This window comes from Coptis chinensis, chromosome 9, assembly GCF_015680905.1.
Source record: "Coptis chinensis isolate HL-2020 chromosome 9, ASM1568090v1, whole genome shotgun sequence".
Lineage (NCBI taxonomy): Eukaryota > Viridiplantae > Streptophyta > Magnoliopsida > Ranunculales > Ranunculaceae > Coptis > Coptis chinensis.
Window position 1 is genome coordinate 80,150,332 of NC_141464.1, and position 16,396 is coordinate 80,166,727.

General features: G+C 37.6%; 1 protein-coding gene across 1 annotated transcript; it reads left to right on the top strand.

Moving 5' to 3' along the window:
* The first annotated feature begins 257 nt into the window (after positions 1–257).
* LOC147478510 (uncharacterized) lies at positions 258–16,068 on the top strand. Its single transcript, XM_086584137.1, has 6 exons — positions 258–327; positions 13,242–13,511; positions 14,298–14,620; positions 14,736–14,835; positions 15,007–15,231; positions 15,628–16,068. The coding sequence occupies exons 2-5, from the start codon at positions 13,262–13,264 to the stop codon at positions 15,084–15,086; spliced, it is 753 nt and encodes a 250-aa protein (XP_086440263.1). The 5' UTR covers positions 258–327; positions 13,242–13,261; the 3' UTR covers positions 15,087–15,231; positions 15,628–16,068.
* Positions 16,069–16,396: the final 328 nt, after the last annotated feature.

A 16,396-nucleotide genomic window follows, 5' to 3' on the forward strand; every position in this document is an offset into this window, starting at 1 on the left:
GTTTTCTTAATGTATATCTAAGTTTTTAAATTTTCGTACGCGTGACACGCTTTTAGGGTGCTTTGGATAAAGGGAATTTCTAAGTTTAGATGTTTTAGCGAACTCGCTCTCGCCCTCGCACTCACTCGCTCTTTGGTTGCTAAGGTGCTGACTGTTGAGCACTAAGATTTTATCATTTATAGATTATTCACTGTTGTCCTAACCTGTCCATAAACATATTTCAGAGATCGACCAGTAGGGCTTGGTCGTATCCAGATGCTAACATGGAGTTTCTCAAGTCGGATGGAATGAATTTAGCTTTTTCATTTTGGGATTGAAGGACATAAGGTGTGTTCATTTTTCATTTTATTATTCTTTTGTTAATATGATTGTGAACTAGTCTGTTGGAACAGTAAATTAAAATAGAGAATCATTTGAATTCATTTTGTTTCATTAGTTTACCTTCACATTTTTATTGGAATGAATTGTAACTTGTGAATGAATTTGGCATTGTTCAAAATGTAGAAAACTAGGGAGCTTTTTCTTGACAAGCACCAAGTCTTTATACATGTAGCTTCCTACCTCCTTAAAGTGAAAGCTCCTTAAAGGGTCTCCTTTTATGTGAAAAATTGTTCTTTGTTTCGCATATCTTTGATTGAGTCTCCAAATTTAATTTGAATTAAGTAACTCTTGAGAAGTGTTTAATCTAGATAAAATAATGTGGTGATAATCATTCAATGCATGTTCATATAACGTACACCCCTTGTTATCATTTTGCTATAAATCAGTTACTCACATCTGTGCGGGATGTGCATTAATCCAAAACTCTCAAGGATGAACAATGAGGCACGAAAATCCAACATAAAAGGAAAACCTGAATACAACCGACATAGGTAGAGGTTCATTACTACTCTAGACCGACATAGGCATAGTGGAGGTGTCTTACAGTTGTCTTTCGTGGTTGTTTAGCATGTTTCATCTTATATAGGCATGCCAAACCATGGGATGGTTGGCAATTGGAGCCCTTGTAATTCAAAAAAAAATTCCTTCTGTGGGCGATTTCTAGTTGTTTCGAGTTTCGTTTTACAATCTAGTTGGAATAGCTTTAACGAGGGCTAACTAGAGAGTAGGAGAGGAGAGACTAGATTATCTAGAAATATAGCTAGTCCTCTTCACTAGATTCGCTTTCTTGCAAAACAAGGAGGTGAACAATCTAAGGAGGCCAAACCATACGATAAGTTCTCAATTAGAGTCGCTTAATTTCAAACATTTTTTTTCATTCTATTGGGAGGATCACTTTTCATCATAGTGATGATTCTTAGTAGTTTTCTCTTTTTCTGTTATTGTTTTAAGTAATTTAGAAACATAAAACCCAAAAAACCAAAAAGAAAAATCCTTCTCTCACCCTTTCATAAATGTTGTTTTCTCTGATATATTAATGCAAGATTCTCGATACATCAATAGTTATGTGATTTTCCAATAACAAAACGGGCAATAGATTCTACACAGACTAACCCCTATAACAACACAATCTAGGGGCGGTTTGAGAACAATTTTGCTTACTAATGGTCGCCTATATCATCGCGCTATTCGCACGGGTCAGGACATTCCATGTCTTGTGCAGTAAATCCCCCAACTCGTATAACTGAAGCTCTGTCTGCCTGGATTGGATTCGCCCAAGAATCGACACGAAAGTTGCCTGAGATTACCTGTTATGGTTTGTTTTTCAAAAATTAGAGTTTAGAATCACAACTTTTGAGTACGAGTATCTTAAAAATATCTCTCCATAGTTTTCAAAACTAGAGGATATAAAAATTAAAAGTATACGCCTCGGAGTAACCAAAATGATACCGGATTCATGTATAATTTTATCTTCTTGTCAAAATCTATATATGGTTAGAGATATTTTTTGCTTGAAAAAAAAAAAAAAATGAAGTGTCTCCAAACAAGAATTAAACAACTAGAGTAACCCAAAGTGATACTATCATCTATTTAATTCTATCTTTTGCCCCCACCTCTCTACTTTGTCTCGAGAATCTGACATTAAAAGACTTAAAATTGTACAAAATTTTCAGCTACCAAAAATTGCAAAAATTCAAAATTTCTTTTCTCTCCCCTTTCTAAAAACCTTTCAAAATGTCTAAAAACAATTCTTCTCCACCGAGCAATGCTCAATGGAGATGTGTACCATCCGATTATGAAGTTTTCACTTCTCTTTCGATTGATATTCAACTTGATATCTAAAGGAGAATTCACACCATCACACCTAGTGTAGGAAAAAGTTCTTATGCGCGCAGATTGCGTGCAATCAGAAAGAACTGGTGTTTGAGATGTCAAACACCAGACTGCCCTAGACTTCAGCCGATAAGCGAGGGTTCAATATTTACAGTCTACATGTGTCTTACACCAAAACACAGAGCCCAGCTTCACAGAGTAATCAAACCATCTGGTTGGGATTGACTCGAGTCTTGGGAATCTGATTAAAAACGACCCACCCTTTTTACAGTTTTTCAAAATTTAACCCAAAAAAAAATTAATTAGTCTTTAATTTCACATTTGTATATTCTTTCCACCCTCCGTTCCCTTTGCTCTTGTAACACTCTTTTTGATTCATTCCGCTATTCGTGCACTTTGCTTTCAAGTTGGCACGCTCTATTCTTTTCAGAGCTCATTTGTGTGTACAACTTATGTCATCTACACGCCCAAGGCGTTCATCTTTCATCTTGTGTGTCATACACCCTTGAATCAAAGCATATTATATACTGTTGGATAGGATTTTTCGAGTTGATCATTTAGACAGTTCGTTTGTCCAAATCGGACCGGTAACGAAGCAGGGATTTGCATTTTACGCGTTACGAGAATGATCGATCAGGACCTTTTCGGTATTTCTAATTTCATATGGGCTTGGGCCAAAATTCAAAACCCTAAAAACCCAACAACCGATAGTCAAACGCAGGTTTAAAATCCAACCGCTTGACCGCCCGACTCACCTTTCTCTTTCACACAAAACTCTAACTCACAAAAATCAACTCAACCTGCGCCCGTGCCTCATCAACCTGCGCCGCTCCTCCTTTTTCCCCAAATTCAAAAATCTCCCTACAGCTTCTATCAAACCTTCACCATACCTTATATCCACTTTCAATTTAACAAAACATCCACCCATGGCTACCAATCGAAAGATTGTACCTGAAATGGATTTTTCAAATCTATTTGATTAAGCGGTTTTTGGGTTTTCTTCAAGGGTCAGATCCTTAGAAGAGGTTGGAGGTCGCTTTTGCTAGAACCCTCTACTCACTACTCTCCTTCTCTTGTTCAAACTTTCTATCGCAGTATAGCTCGCGATAACGAAGATTTGGTTACCATTTCGTTTGGGGAGGCTCGCATGAGTTGACTAGCTAGACAGTCAATTGGTCAGTTTTGGATATCCAGGTGCAACACGAGGTCCCCGATATTCAGTAGTTCTATGTCACAGTGTTCGATTTGATGCATGCGACTGTGTTAGAGGGTGAGTACGTCACTGGTTCCACCTGCGCGAGGCAGACTTCCTTGAGGAAGAACCAGTTGGCAGTGGCAACTTGGATTGCACACAACCTTGTGGGGACTACGAAACCTTCGGATATAGGTAAGTTGATCCTTCACATTCTTTGGATCTTACAGACCCGGAACAATGGGTTCTGTATTTGTTCTTTCCTGTGAGACCAGCTTACTCAGAATAGATGGAGTACTGCCCCCCTTCCTACTCTTGTAACTAAGCTCATGCTTAGTTGGGGACCAGCAGTTCCGAGTGACTTTGTGGTAGTGAAGTCTGCCACATTCACTCCTGTCTACCTTCATCTGCGTTAAAAGACGATCGTCCCCGTGAGGTCGTATACCGCGAGATCGAAAGCACCTCGACGACGACGCCGCTCCTCCTCCACCTCCAGTAGACTACTTTGCTCCAGGAGCTCTGTCTTAGTTCATGCAACCCATGGATGCTTTGAGATTCATGTATGAGGGTCAACGTCAACTACATCAGCAATTGAGTACAATTCAGCAAGAGCAGCGCGCCTTTCAAGCCAACACTCTCAAGACTCTTTAGGAGCTGCGAGATGAGATAGTTCCGGATCCTAGTCCTCATACTCGGAGAGCTCGATGCGAGCCGGGAGAGAGTAGTTCGAGTTCATCTCGATGTAGTTAGTTACCCCGGGCGGATTCTGACTAGGCAAATCCCTAGTGTCCACATAGATGTAGTTTGTTTTCGTATTAATACATGTCTTTACTTTCTGCACTTGTAGTTTTTATTAGTATTATCTATTATGTATGCCTGTGTTTTGTGGAATTTGTATAAGGATTTGTTGTATATGAGCAGAAGGAAATACAAATACATCATGCCCAAATTTTCTTATTTATGCACTATGCATGTTTTTACAAATAAATTCAAAAAATCCAAAATATTTCATGTTAGAATAATTACATTTTTACCTTTTAGTTAACCCATGTACATCTTGTTCTATATCTATCAACCCACACTCCAAACTTGTTTGGGGGTGGTATATTCTCATCACGAAGAACATAGTACATGTTATTGTTGTTTTTGCTCATGTTTTTATGGTAATCTCTTTCCTTTTCTTCATACTTTGGGGACAAAACATATTTTTGTTTGGGGGTGGTATAGTAACATTCTACAAAAACTAGGCATATATTATATAGCAATTCTTATATTATATATGTTTTGACTCCCACCTACGTGGCGAACGTCCATTGGTAGGAATCTCCATTTTATTCGTTTAATCAACAGGGCTAAAGCCCAATTTGCAATATCATGGATCAATGTACAAGCTCATTAACTCATGTGGCTAAGGCTGAACCTTAGCCACATGGCTTGCCACTAATGTACGTTGATTTATGTCCAGATTCGTTTCTTATCAAAGAGATAATTATCAGTTGAAAGTTATAGTCTATCACAATTACTCAAGCTACAAGATTACTTGAGATACAAGGACTCTCTACTCTACCTATATAAATACCAAACTATTTTTCATTCAGAACTACGTTCTTGAGACTTGATCCCATTGATAATTTGGGTACGTAGGCAACCGCAAGGTACAGTCTTATCATTCCCCCAATCACCATCATTTTTCTAATTACTTTTCTACGTTCTTCGTCTCTTTTATCAACACTTGATGTTTTGATCATATCTGGTCGAAACATAATTGGCGCCGTCTGCGGTTCTTATGCAAAACCGACGATCACGTTCTACAAAAGTTATGAGGAATACTCGACGAGCCTAAGTTCTCGATGCACTTACTGACGATCATCGCGAATGTGCGGTTCCAGGTCAACCTGGTGGTATCGAACTACTCCCTCCTATTCCTTTTCAACATCCGATTGCATACGACCCGGCTACCGTTCCACCGATGCGCCAAATTATTCAAAGACGGTTATTGCCTCCTCGACGATTCTTCGTCATCTGTTGCGGATAATGTCCGTCATATGTCTCGAGGCATTCTTGTATTGAAAATATTACACTGGCCTTGTTTCATGCTGTCAGACGTCTTAAGCTTATTTCAAAATAGGAGTAGTCGAAGTTTATACTTGTCGAATATCCGCTGCGCAAGTTTTTTCGCAACGTCTACGGATCGAGTCGCAGAATGGAAAAATTACCTTAGCGTTTACAATATTGTCTCCGACACTCATACAATTAAACAGAGACAAACTTTGGTTTCGCTAATGACTGATTTTCTTATTGATGATATTCCTATGTCGAAAGCATTACTCGATGAGGAAAACGTCGATCTCTAATTGTCATTACCTCCCGGGGGCGATGACTTGAAATATTTATCGGATATATCAGCTAATTGCTAGATTTACACCGATAGTTCGCATAATAAGTCTGCTTCCGGTCTTGTTTGTGTCATCTTGAAGTTGAATGAAGACATAATTGAGAGGTCTCTACATTGGGGATTTGACGCGTCAAATAAAATGGCCGAGTCCGAAACTGTCATTTGTGGTATACGCACAACTCTTCAGCTGGGGGCGACTAAGTTACGATTAATTATTCTAAGCTAGTCGTTAGCCAATTTGAATGATAATATGCGGCTCGCAATGATAGAATGGACGTTTATTTAGACTTCGTTCAACGAATTGCATGAAATTTTACATCTATCATTACTGTACAGTATCCGCGTTATGATGTAAGGCATCCTGATTCTATCGCATACTTATCCGTGGAAAATCAAGTCGTCACTGTTATGACAACACTGGATTAACCACTTATGCTGTAAGATGATTCCAACGAGCTTGACACTGATAATGTCTCGGTATCTACCGACGATGATCATGCAGCTGACGATGCTCAAGAATTCCTGATGACTAAAAAACTCTATCACAGCAGCACAAGTCTCAATCCTATCCTTCGTTGTTTGGGCAGAACAAACAATTTACTAGGCCTTGAAGGAATTCATTCAGGACTATGTGAACACCACTCCCGGGGGCGAAGTCTCACTCACATAGCAATGACCCAATGGTATTGGTGGCCATACATGCCAAAGGATGTTAAGCGTTTGTCCGAGAAGTGTGTGCCTTGGCAAACACATGATATATGATATGGGTCAACTTCCCGCGACGAAGCGTCATCCAATCCATAAAACTTGGTCATTTGCGAAATGGGGCCTTGACATTGTTGGTTTATTTCCGACAGCCCCTGACAGTGTTCGTTTCTGGCTCATCGCAACAAATTATTTTACTAAATGAGCGGACAAAATTAACAAGTTGAACGAAAAACCTGAGTTCTAATGTTATAATTTTGTTTCCATCGCAACGTTACTATCGCTCCGACAAAATTTGACGAAATTACCACGTTTAATTTCGTCAGTCTAAGTTGAACGCTTTTACGCTCGCTTAATCGTTACTATCGCTACAACAAAATCTGACGAAATTACCACGTTTAATTTTAAATCGGTCCTAAGATGAACGCCGTTATTTACCGCTAGTAGTCGTTATTATCGCTATAACAAAATCGGCGAAATTACCACGCTTAATTTCGTCGGTCTAAGTTGAACGCTTTTACACTTTCGCTTAGTCGTTACTATCGCTATTTACAAAACTCGACGAAATTACCACGCGTTTAATTTCGATGGGTCCTAAGATGAACGCTTTTATGCTCGCTTAGTCGTTACTATCGCTACGATAAAATCTGACGAAATTACCACGTTTAAATTAGATGGGTCTAAGTTGAACGCGTTTTTCGCGCTTTAAGCGCTTAGTCGTTACTATCGCTATTTACAAACTCGTGAAAATTACCACGTTTAATTTCGTCGATCTAAGTTGAACGCTTTTACGCCGCTTAGTCGTTACTATCGCTACAACAAAATCGGCGAAATTATCACGTTTAATTTCGTCGGTCCCCAAGATGAACGCCGTACGGCTACAAGCTTTTAGTCGTTACTATCACTACGACAAAATCGTGAAATTACCACCAATTTAATTTTCAATGGATCCTAGTTGAACGCTTTTACACTCGCTTAGTCTAATTTTGCCAAGTTAAGTTAGCATTGGGGCGTTTTCTCTATATGGGGCGCCTCTGCTCTATTTCATTTCAACTACATAAATCAACAACATTGTCAGTTTTCCACAGGTATGCTATCTGTCACAACAACAACATTCAATAGCAAACACATACTTTATTTTTATTTATTTTTCATCAAAAGAAGTTTTAGCTCTATGGTATTACATTCACACAATTACCTAATCAATTGTCTCACAAATTATCTTACACGCCGAAAGAGTAAATCTTCGTTTTCTTCTTTGAAATCTGCATTTGCTTCGCTTAGCACTTTCGGCTAACTATCTTCCGCATTTATTATTTTTTTTAAGGCATTGCGCCGCTCTTTCTCAACAAAACTTTTCGTCAACTTCATTATTTTTTCTAAGGCATTGGGCCGATATTTCTGAGAGACACTTTTCGTCGATTTTTCTGAGCAAAAATTTTCTCCGACTTCTTTATTTATTCTACAGCATTGCGGCGTGATCACCTTGAGCAAAACCTTTCTTCAGCTTCTTTATTTTTTCTAAGGTATTAAGATCTTTCCACTCGAAATTTTTCGTCAATATCTTTTGCTCGTAATTCCTCTGTTTCAACCTGCGAGAAAAATACAAATCTTTTCGTCAGTTTTTCAGACTTGACCAAAATTTTACGATAACTGATAAAAAAAAATACAAACATATCTGTTTCCGACACCGCTTTGTCATATTCTCCGCACTTTTCTTCGTTTTCTTCGTCTTCTTCAACAGGCCAAATTTAAGTTTTATCGAAACTCAATAATTTAAGCTTAATATCCTAGCCGATCCAATTTGAAGCTGCTCGATCCTGAGCTAGATTATGTCGTGGCCTTGTGTATTCGTTATATCTATCACCTTCTTTCCACCTCACCAAGTCTACGATCGTCAACGCATCTTCTTCTTCTTGATTATATTTCGCCCGTATAGTACGGTCGTTTCTACCTGCAAAAAAAATAATAAATAAAATAAATAAATAAAATCGGGTCAGATTGCTCAAAAACCAGATTTACTAACTCCACGAGGGTGAACCGGGTCAGATCAAGGCAACACAGGTACAATGCCCTTCTCTTCCTGGCGCTGCACCGTATCGTGTGTAATTGAAACAAGTTTTTTGAGTGCTGGCGCCATCAGTATCGCCCTCACCATCTTCTCCAGCAGGTCTATGGGAATCCCATTCACATGGATCACTTGAAGAAGATGGACTACAGCTCAGATATGAGATTCCACTTTGAAAAGATGATGAGATAACATCGGACCACACAAGACCAAATCTGAACGAAATCAAATTCAACAGAGTCAAACCGTCAAACATTAGCTCAGAAACCCTTTCCTCTTTGCTTAGTGCAAATTTTGAGTTCAATGAGGAAACAGATTTTCACCTTTTTCTTTATGAAGGTCTGAATAAGATTCTGATGGGGCTGTGTAATGTATCCACCCTAAGCTTATGTGGTTTCTTTATAGAGATTATCTCCAGGGATCCAGATTTATTACCTCGTCTTCCTACCAAATGTGGTAGCCTCAAGCATCTGAAGGTTGAAATGTCCCCTACCAAGCACCATGTCAATATGATAATCTCTTTGCTAAGGAGTTATCCAAACCTGCAACTCTGAACATATGTTTCAAGGAACATTCAACATCCACGACCACGATCAATACGAGAAGATATCAGCAGTTACAACAGTCATCTGCTCTTGATACAATGAAGCGCCTTAAAAAAGTTGAAATTGATGACTTTGGAGAATCTAAAGTAGGTAGTATTCCTGCGCCAATCAAACCATTGCAGATATTTGTGTTTGCCAATGTTGCATTGGCACTTAAGGCAGCCCCAGACAAGCAAGAGAAAGAGCTGCTCCTGTTAGGTATCTTGATTCCGTATGGGACCTTATATTCATTAGATAACTCACATGAAACTCCTTTTTTACCATTGCATTGGTAACCAAAACTGATTTTAAGTCCTCCATCAGACGCATGATCCGTCTCCCCTAGCATGTGGCAGATCTTTGCATGTAAAGAATCACGACACCATAAACATCAAGGCAAGAAAGAAGAATATGAGGAAAGAAGGTACCTTAAAGCAGAGGAGACCGAGAAAGTGGGTGACTATCAGTTTTAAAACCGTATAAATAGACAAGCACAGTACTCATCCAAAACAGTTTATGGTACGGTGGGAGACTTAGTGGTATATGTGTTATCTAATTCTATTATCCAAACCGACTTAAGTACTGGTGGGATTCTTCTCCAACTCCAACTTCATCTCTACTCTCAATTCTTATCTCATCCGAACACTTTGAGTCCGATTAGTACTTCAACATAGAATTACTACCTGGTTGATATTCGATCAGAGAAAGACAAGAACAAAGCTGGTGTTCCTCACCTTCCTTCCATTGCTAAAAACAAGATTATATCAATTCCGTAAGTAGTTATGCTTCCTTTTATATTCAACTGCTGTTATGTACTTTTGCTATCTAGAACAATTGGCAAGAAGAGAAGTCCAGACAAATTAGTAGGGTATTGCCATCGTAGCAGACGTAATGATATTGTTTTCTAAATTTGTAGGAAAGAAATACATTTAACTACATTACGTCCCGTATACATTAATTTGACATTATGTCGTTTCCGATAAATTCACGAATTTTTTCCGATTGTCCATTTTCCTATCGTTTACGTTCACACGACACTTTGTTATACATTCCGCTTACTATTTTCTTATTCCAAGTTTTTCTTGATTTTTCTTCTCTTCTTTGCCATGTGAACTTTGTTCGCATGACAAAGAGGGGGCGGTGTTTCGACCCCCACCTACATGGCGAACGTCCATTGGGAGGAATCTCCACTTTATTCGTTTAATCGACAGGGCTAAAGCCCAATTTGCAATACCATGGATCAATGTACAGGCCCATTAACTCATGTGTCTAAGGCTGAACCTTAGCCACATGGCTTGCCACTAATGTACATTGATTTATGTCCAGATTCATTTCTTATCAAAGAGATAATTATCAGTTGAAAGTTATAGTCTATCACAATTACTCAAGCTACAAGATTACTTGAGATACAAGGACTCTCTACTCTACCTATATAAATACCAAACTATTTTTCATTCAGAACTATGTTCTTGAGATTTGATCCCATTGATAATTTGGGTACGTAGGCAACTGCAAGATACAGTCTCATCATTCCCCCGATCACCATCATTTTTCTAATTACTTTTCTACGTTCTTCGTCTCTTTTATCAACACTTGATGTTTTGATCATATCTGGTCGAAATAATATATATTAAGTATATTTCTATATTTCTTTCTTTTTGTAAAAAAATTTCGAAAAAACCAAAAATATTTTTCTGTTTAGTACTAAAAGTCTTATTTTCCTTTTTCTATGATGAACAAATGGTTTAGAAGTCTCATTATAGCAATAGAGTAAAGATTCGTTCTTCGAACTCAGACTAATACACATACAATAGTTTATGCATCTTTTCATGAATGGCATGCATCAGTATCATTGATTGTATATAGCAGTAAGTTTCCGAAGCCGAGGATAGAACAATTAAGTTTCATATCCTGTAAGAATCTAGCCAAAAACCTCATCTGAATGATTATTGAGTGATGACACAAAAGATGTCCGGATAGAAAGACCACACGTCCACTTGCTTGATCATCACGCCATATCTTAGGAGAGAATTTAGGCCATTTTTGGATCGATATAGCCAAATAAATGTTAAAAACCCAAAAAGATAGTTTTTCCTCTAGTTACCCCCCTTGAGCCTTCACCAATTTCTAAAAACCTTTTTATTCTTCTCCATCAATCCCTGAACCGTTACTACACACAATAAAAAACGTACCCAGCTGACAAGTTGAGAATTGGATGAATAGTAAAAAGATAAGAGAAAGCCTTGTACAAAAACAGAATAGTTAGAAGCTTCGAAAAGAAAAGAAAGAAAAGATTCAAAAAAATTGAAATCTCCCAAAAGTTCAAAATCAAAAGGAGTCGATTTCAAAAGAAACAAAAGCAAAGTTAGAACTCCCAAAAATCAACATCATATTGAGTCACAAAGCCAAAGGGCTAAAGAATGAATCACAAATTTGGAAGTAAAAGGACAAAACGAGGTTCTTCTCTAGTTACAAATATTCTGAAGACCCAATTTCTCAACTTATCAGAGTTTGTTTTCCCTTCCTTTTATTTCTAAACCACTAACTTAGCCCTGTAATTCATAATAAAAGACTTCTAGCTCAATTAGGAATAGGATGGTGTGATAGTAAGTAGATATTGTGATCAATCGACCCCGATTTTTTTGGACGTCATTCGTGTATGTGAGGAATATAAGTGCCCTCTGCACTTGAGAAAATGAAACTTCTATCGAGAGTGAATTGCTACACACCCCTAGAGTTGTGATTGCAACACACCCTAATATTCTCACTACTTTTTTTTTTTTTTTAGAACCCACCTTTTTGGAGTTTTGAGCAAAGACGCTCTCTCCAAAAAGATTCAAAACCCACTTTAAAAGACTTTTTTTGCATTTCACCACTCATATTTTGCACGTTTATCTTTAGATGATTAAATTACTGTGTATATGTTATTCTGAGTTCAGTTCAAAGGAGCTTTTCTTTATTCCCCCGCTAATGAGATGTATAGACTTTTGAGGATAAACAAGTAAACAAGACATTTGTACTAGATAGAGGAAGTTTGTGAGTACCTTCTATGGAAAACTCTCAGGAGGCTTAAGCTCGTTCAGTAGGAAATTCCTAGTGGTTTAAGGCCTTGTTGCATATGGTCAATGCAATCACATTCCGCGAAACGAGACTAGTATAATAAATCACACATTTGTGATCTTAGTTTTTTCTCTCTCATCTTTGCTCGAGGACAAGCAAAATGTTGTTTGGGGTAGTTGATCAGTCCCCAAATGTGCATTTTATTACCTTTACAATGTTTCAAATATGCCCTTCTTACGCTTAATGAACAAACAACTCATAGCTTTTGCAGGATACCGGCCATTTAGGACTTATACTCTTAATAAATGCATTTTAGCGTAAAAAGGAGTGCTATCGACGTTGCTTGGGAAGATTCCAGCTTATGAGAAAAAGTGTTGAAAAGTCAAAATCAAAGTCAATGGTCAACAGTTAGGGATTCAAAACCAAAAGACGGAAGATTATATCCTTAACCCATAAGACTAAAGATTGTGTCCTCAACTCAAAAGTTGGCATCATTAGCAAGACTTGTTCAAAAAGATACATAAACCCTAATAAGGTGTCTTATTTTTAAAGGATGAAGGCAAAGTTGTAATATGTAAATTGTGTGGTATATAAGCCAAAGTGAGAGGATAGAGAGCTTACCCTAGAATTAATCTTTGGTTATTAGGAGTAGATTAATATGTCTTAAATTAATAGTTTAATTGTTATTTACATTATTTTCCATTTTCATGTTCTTCAAGTTTTAGTTAATACTCAAGTTCTTATTTGTCTTCATACAAGTTTTCAATCTTGTTTTCCTTTACTCTTATCTTTTTACTTCTTTCTACTTTGCATTCACAACCCCAACACAAATTCACTATATAGCGTCGAAAAGTATTAATTTTGAAATCTGGTCGGAATTTCAGTTTTTCAATAATTCGGAATTCCAAGAATTTCGAAATCTCGAACTATGGTGCCAACATCACATCAGCACCCGGGTATAAATAGAAGTGACTTCTTTATAAATGCCGGTCATAATCTCGTTTTTCTCATTCAGTAAATCAGTAATAAAGTAATAAACAAACATGCCGAACCGCCACGTGCGCATGCAAGTCAGGAAATATTTCTCTCTAAACAAGGAAATGTACTCCCAGCAAGACTTAAAGAAGATGAAGAAGAAAGAAAAAAAGAGGATGCTGACAAGAAATAGTGGAAGTAATGAGGGGAGAGCTCAGAAGCTGGTCGTTTTGGTTGTTGGATTTGCTCTGTTCCTCATAATATTGTGGTTGGGACTTTCAATACATGTAAACGCACACAATATTCCTCGTCTTCAAGGTAACAAAAATACACGCTCTCTTTCTTTATGTGACTGTTTTGTTTGTTTATACATGTCAATGCATTTTTGTTGGCGTTGGACTAGAAATAAACAAGCTCATTTTTGTCTTCTTGGTGTTCTTGAGTTTGGATTTTTATTTGTTGTTGGCGTTGGTGCGACGAGTGACGAATCCTCTGTTGCTAGGGGTATGTTCATTCATTCTTACACTGATTATGGTAGTTTTGTATGTGTCATATCTGTTTTTTTTAAAAATTGTGGTAAAGACAAGCCCCTACTGTTTTTTTGTTTGTTTATCCAGTTTTGCTTTTTTCACTGTTTTCTTGTCTTTTCTTGAAACTCAAGATGGGGATTATTTGATTGGGAATGTTTGTCTGTTCTTCTTGTGGAAAATTTCAGTTTCTTGGTGAAAGTATGATACGCCCCCAAAATTTGAAGTCGTCTTTTGAGGGTACTAATATATTATGATTTGTTTAGGTATTGATTGCCATGCTAATCAAGCTAGCGTGATGAGTGACGAATGCTCATTTCCTTGGGGTACATTTGTTCTTTCAGTTCTTACTTGTAGTTAATTTCATCTTCGTTTGTATTTGTTGGCGTTACTTGTAAGTAAATTCTAGAATTGTGTTTGTCTCTGTTTTTAATGCTTTGGGCATGATAGTGCTATTTAGTAAGACTATTTGTGTTATTATTTGCCTTATGTGTTGTTTGGTAGCATTTGGTTACTGCTGTTATGGTGTTTATGTGTTTTTGAAATATTAGTTGGTCTTGTTGATTACTGATTGCAGTGGAGAAAACTCGTCTGCCGATGATCCCTCCAATTTACTATGAGAATGGCAGCGTTGCAGACATTAGGACTGGTCTCAACTTTGGTCCTTCTAAGGCAACCATCCTGAACACCAGCAACATGGTATTCGAGCCACTGAACCATCATAAACACGAACACCGGAGCGAGGCCTCTGAGTTGATACAGTCATGTCTCCTCTGCATTTCTTTTGGTAAAGATGTTTACAGTCAGCTCTTCCTACACGACTGCTCTGGTTTGAGGCTTAAGTATGGTGGTACAGGCTTTCTACACTTTCTAGTGAAACAGATTACTAGGGAGGTCAAGGTATACCTATTTTCAGCTAGTTAAACTTTATTGTCTTGAGTTAATTTCTTTACATTTTCATAGAGATTCTTAATTTGAATACTAAAACGCTACTGGAAAATCAATTGATGCACAGATAACCCCTCCGTTTTACGGTCAGAATGGTAGCATTGAAGGGCTAGTGACTGGTCTCACTTTTGGTTGTTCTGTATCCCCTTCTTTTAATGCATGCTGGGGTGAGCTCTTATCTTTAATTGTATACTCTATCTACAAAAGTACTGATCACCTTCCACTTAAAGTTTCCTTAGAGCTGTTTAGTTTGATATCATTCTTTTACTGCTTGATGGGAGCTGGGAACCTCTTATCTAAGAAATTGCTCTATTTGTGAATGTCAATCGTTTTTGCAGATGAAATCTCACACTATTCCAATTTGGAAGACCCTAAAGCTGCTGAGTCTGGAACTGGAAGGCCAAAGGGAATGTTGTAGAATTTTTACAAACTCTTCTACCATTGTCTCCAGATCAACTCTTGAATTCTACACAGGCCAAGCTCCTAATGGAATGGAAACCTACTGGATCATGCAATATTACAGGACAGATCAGAAGGGGCACTCTGAGATTGCCAAGGCTAAGGTATTTTCAGACCCTTATCAACCTCTAAGCCAACAACTTTCTCTAATTTTCTGTAATTTGTCCGTAATAATAAGAAGCTTAACTCAAAAGCCTGAAGAACTATAAGATTAAAAACTCATTATACACACTGGTGGGGACCACGTTTGATTGGATGATTTTGACATTAAGCATGTCACATGTGTATATGTGTATACATACATCACGCATATGTTTTGCCGTGATGTGTGCATACCATAACTGATTATTGAAGATATACTTTAATCTTCAATTAGACACATATACTCTGACTTGATTTAAAAAGACAGTGCTTCCTACAAAGTTTGCAATGGAAACGATGAGAAGGTTTTACTGATGTTATATTTCCCTGTCTAACATCAGTTCAAACTTCTGTATTAGGTGAAATGGGCTGATGATTGTGGGATTTTGGCTGACTCCAAGAGATATAGAAAGGTTACAAGGTCCACTGTTTCATTTCAAGGCCTTCGTGGAAGCTATATGGTTTTTCTGAGCAGGAGCTCATTGTGAATTTGTGATATATAGTAGACCTTGATAGTCCACTGACATTTTTACGAGTTCCAAATGCTCTAGTGAAGAAAACCTTGCAACTAAGCATAGTGGTGGGGCTTCAAAATGTTCGTTGTCTGCAAACTGTTAGAAATCTGAGACCTTGTATAACTGACGAAAGTTGAGCTACTAAGAGTGGGATGTAAAAGCTTATGAAGAAGCATTGATGTTTAATGTGATTCTAGTTGTTTTTTGTATTTCCGTTTAGGATTTAGGTTGTACATACAATACCATTACTATACAAATGAATGAATAACAAATTTTGAATAGAAATTAGCACATTTTGGTATAAGATACTGTTTTTTTTTTTTTCGATCGATAATCAGTATAAGATACTGTTCACAAGAAAGACCGAAGAAAACATACATCCTACAGAATATCAGTAGCAGCTTAAGGGTTTGAAACTTGACATAGGTCTGCTTCCAAGTAATGGTATGCGGGATGAGTCTAACAGTAAAGGCCCACAACACTCTGGGCAATATATAATATAGTCCGGCTTAAACCCTGATGCGAAGTACACAACTGAAACGAGTTGTTCTTGTGATTTGTGGCAGTTACAATAAATTTAGAGCATTGAATATCACACATAAGTTTATTTGAG